Genomic DNA, 4225 nt, shown 5'->3' with positions numbered 1-4225 from the left:
CTGAAACAGGGCCCTGGTTCTGAAACAAACAAAATAGGAAGCCACTCAAAACCCCAGCCATATAACATCTTTACAAGCAAGCACAAGTCCTGCCTGAACTGCTTGTTGTTACTTCCTACTTCTTACTCCAAGCAAAGTGGTTGTGGCAGCTGTGCAGAAAAATAAAGACTGCACTTTTTTTTTTACTGTATTTGCCACACTCAATCACTAATTTATATATTTTTAAAAAATGCATTAGATTGGGTATTCAAATTATTTCAAAGCCTTTGTGGATATCAATATTGTTTTTAATCGAAACACTTGAACCCAAACCAGGCTTTAGAAACAAAGTTTAGAAAGTTTCTAGAACGGAGTGCTGCCAGAAACATTAAATGACCAAAGACAACAAAGTGCAACTTCAGATGCTTGGGGCCAAAATATGAAATAAATATGAGTTAAAGATAAGGGAACCCAGAGACCAGAAACACAAACTAACCCTTTATATTCTTAACACACCTTAGGCGGATTTAAGATTTTCTTTTCAAATGTTAATAGAGGGGAAAGACATGGTCTCCCTTACTCACCAGCCTTGACATAGAAGGTACCTGTGCAGAAGAGCAGGAGCAAAGCAGTTCTCTGCATAAATAGAGCAGATAAGCTAGTCCATGTGTATTACTATATCAATGAAGACCCGTGCAACAGTGTTGTGCATCAGCTGCAGATGGAATAGAGTGGATCCGGTAATGCCTGTTTAATGCAGTAGTTCAATGTGGAGAAGATTGGTGCCGTCTTAAGCTTCAGTTTCAGAAAACTGTTATTAGTGTCTAGTTATAGCCACTGTAGTATTTGGGGGACCAATAACAAATTCTGAAAGCATTTGTTGTCACTCCAGTAATCCTATCTCCGTATCCACAGGGGAAACTGGCTTATGATTGTAAACGGATACATTTCCAACCTAAAGATAGAAAGTGTCTACACAATAATTCTCAGATTGTTACTTCCTACTTCTTACTCCAAGCAAAGTGGGTGTGGCAGCTGTGCAGAAAAATAAAGACTGCACTTTGAGAAGAGCAGGAGCAAAGCAGTTCTCTGCATAAACAGAGCAGATAAGCTAGCAGCTAGCAGATAAGCTAGTCCATGTGTATTACTATATCAATGAAGACCCTTCTAAGTGTCTACACAATAATTCTTCCCCTGCCTTCAGCTGCTCCATCAAAAGAAAGTGCATTTTCTTGTTCTGCATGTTCATAAAGAAAATTCACACGAGACCAGTTCGACTCTTTATTACAAATTTACAATAAACATGGTACAAAAGTCACATGTCAAACCTTTGACTGAACAAATATGGCTTTAAAATGTCACCTCATATTTAAAATATATTACAGTCAGGATATTAGACATTGTATGCACTAGCTCTGTGCTACTCCTGGTTATGACTCTACAGGTTAAACGGTTACGAGCATATCCTAAAATGTGTAAAGTGTTTTCCTAAAATATTTCATTAAACTTTGAATCTAGCCCTTTGTTTTAAAATAACTTCCCACTTGCTTAGACACAGTGAATTATACGAGAATTGAGGCTGTGGTTTGAATCAGTCAGTATGAACAACACCATACTGCCTGATGCTGTCCATCATGTTCACAGTGTAAAAAAATTAAAACGGCTCTATGAGATATTGTGTTACTTGGTTTAAATACGAGAACGTTAAATACATCTTTTCCACTGACGGTGCCCAATCTGGAACATAGTTTCAGCATTTCTACTCTAAAACGTAGATCCCTGTGGCGACAGCACGAACTCCACTGATAATGGCACATTTAGTCTGCCATGATTTTCTTTCCCCTAAAATTCCATCAACTTCCGCCATTTATGCTCTGTTATTTTTCCCCACCAGTCATCTGACCTACTTCTCAAATCTGCCACAATGCGAGTTGGATTTCAGAAGACACTAAAAGAGAAATAAACCATGCGCCGTGTCTGTGCTGTAGTAACAATGGGTGGAGCACTGCAGCAACAAAGCCTGGGTGACGGGTTTCAGTCCCACTGGGTCAACCATACAGAAACTCTTCTTTTGCTTTGTCTTGTTGTGCTGATGGTTTTCTTAAAAAAACTCTTTTTGAAAATCATGTGTTTTTAGCTATAGCTCACTTTAAGTTAGAACATTAGGCTTCTGGGTGGGGTCAGATGTGGGGAGGGTGGGCTCAGGTTCAGCGATTGTGGGGGCATTGAAGCTGACCCGGACGTCCCGGGGGTAAAACCCCTGAAGAACCCCATCTACAACCACATCTGGAAGACCTGCAAGACAAACTTTGCTTTAAAGAAACTTTCCATATCTGTAGTAAAGCACCAAACAACAAAACTAATTTCTCCATGCCGTGCGTTCACCCTACCTGAAGTGCTGTCGGTGAGATAAGGATCCTGAAAGAATCCCAGCACTCGCTGATTGGTAAACTGATAACTGAGTAAGCGAAAGCAAAACATAATTGATTGATTTCATGCAATGAGTGCGAGTTGGAACTCAGCTGTCATCATTCGTATGAAACACTATTTGCACAAATACTGAGAAACAGGAAATACCAGTAATACTCCCACCTGTCATCTTGGCTGTCAAGTTCATCAAGCGATCTGAAATCAGAGCAGATAATTACTAAATACTGCCAAAAATTTCAAAATGAAATGCTTTGTGATGCTGCATAGTTGGCCATTTTATACGATGGAGTTAGCAGGGATGGACGACTTTTAAAATGAGCCACTCGAGGGACTGCAGCTTTTGTCACTTGCTTCAGATTCCCAAAACCAACAGGTAAAAGAATGGTGGCTGGTTCCATCTTTTATATACAGTCCATGTTTTTAAGGATTTATTACATTTACAGTATAATTTAAAGAGACACAACTAATAAAGACTAGTGTGCCTACATATAGCACACTAGTCTTTATAATTAGTTGCACCCTACACATGCTGTGTGTTCTGTAGGAGCAGCAGGGACTTAACAGAGCCTCATTAAATGCACTGTGGGGTAGAGTCAGGGTTGCTACTGCTCCAGATCGCTGTTTCTGAAGATTTATTATGTTGTCACATTTCCCTCCGTGACCATTAATAGAGGCGCTAAATATAGCAAAATGTCCGGCTTCTCCAGACTGAAGGACTTACTCCATGCTGCTCTTGTTCCCCGTGTGGAAATGTCTAACGTGGAGGAAGTCCAGCAGCACCTGCGGCACATCTTCATACTGGTAGATGACATCCTGGAGAGAAAAAAAAAGAGCATGTTTTCTTTAACAGTTTTTAGGGGCAAAACATCTACAAGAAAGGAAAAAAAACACCTTTATTTAGACAGTAGTATAACCACATAATATTATAAAGTATGATCTTTCATCAACAAAATGAGAATCACAGATCCATTGAACTAAAGTTTTGTGCGTTACTCAGTGAGGTCCTTGCAAATTTCTTTGATGCCGAGTAAGTGTCAGCTGATGGGGTTTTATCTAAATCTAGTCATGGTTGAATAATAGTTTAAAAGATCAATTCTATACAGTTCAAGGAGCACGATTTTACATTTGGTTCTGCATTAAATGAACAGATGAACAGAAGCCAATATGGGGGAAATATGCTCTCTCTTTCTAGGCCCTGTCAGTACTCTCGCTACAGCGTTTTGAATCAGCTGAAGCCTTTTCAGGGAGTTTTTAGGACATCGTGATAACAACAAATTACAATAGTCCAGCCTAGAAGTAATAAATACATGAAGTAGTTTATCCAGCATCACTCTGAGACAGGATGTCTCTAATTTTAGAGATATTGTGCAAATGCACGAAAGCAGTTCTACATATTTGTTTAATATGCACACTGGGGAACAAGTGAAGTTGTTCGTTCTTTTTAACACTTTCTAGTAAGAGAAAGTTTGGGTTCAAGGATAGTTTTCTACTACTTCTGTATCAATATTAGAATAAATTGAGATAAACAACACGTTCCAAAGAGAGGAAAGCACACATCAACACTTTGAAGCCCGTTTCTCATCCTACTGAGCTGTTTGTCTTCACACTTAATCAGTCACATTTTTATGATGCTAACAGCAGGAACAGATGGGCAATTGTTGTGCTGGTCCAGAAAGGTTAGCTTCACTACCCAACAAATTAGAAATAATTTAATTTAGAACATAAATAATAAATAATCTGATCTAGTTCTCACTTTGTAAGAAATCGTCAGACCATCTACTCTACATGGACATAATGTTGACATCGTTCCATTTAC

The 4225-nt window shown here is 39.0% G+C and overlaps 1 protein-coding gene across 1 annotated transcript in view; it reads right to left on the bottom strand.

Annotated features, from left to right (window-relative positions):
• Window positions 1-1253: 1253 nt before the first annotated feature.
• The window catches only part of snx22 (sorting nexin 22), an 8477-nt gene continuing 5505 nt past the window's right edge, over window positions 1254-4225 (bottom strand). Inside the window, exons 4-7 of the mRNA XM_005731438.1 lie at window positions 3131-3222; window positions 2572-2604; window positions 2370-2437; window positions 1254-2274 (exon numbers count right to left, since the gene is read on the bottom strand). Of these exons, the coding sequence (XP_005731495.1) occupies window positions 2129-2274; window positions 2370-2437; window positions 2572-2604; window positions 3131-3222 (339 nt within the window). The 3' untranslated portion in view covers window positions 1254-2128. The remainder of the gene's footprint in view (window positions 2275-2369; window positions 2438-2571; window positions 2605-3130; window positions 3223-4225) is intronic.

This window comes from Pundamilia nyererei, unplaced genomic scaffold, assembly GCF_000239375.1.
Source record: "Pundamilia nyererei isolate P.nyererei 1_Seehausen unplaced genomic scaffold, PunNye1.0 scaffold00043, whole genome shotgun sequence".
NCBI lineage: Eukaryota > Metazoa > Chordata > Actinopteri > Cichliformes > Cichlidae > Pundamilia > Pundamilia nyererei.
This window is presented reverse-complemented; position numbering and strand designations above follow the sequence as displayed.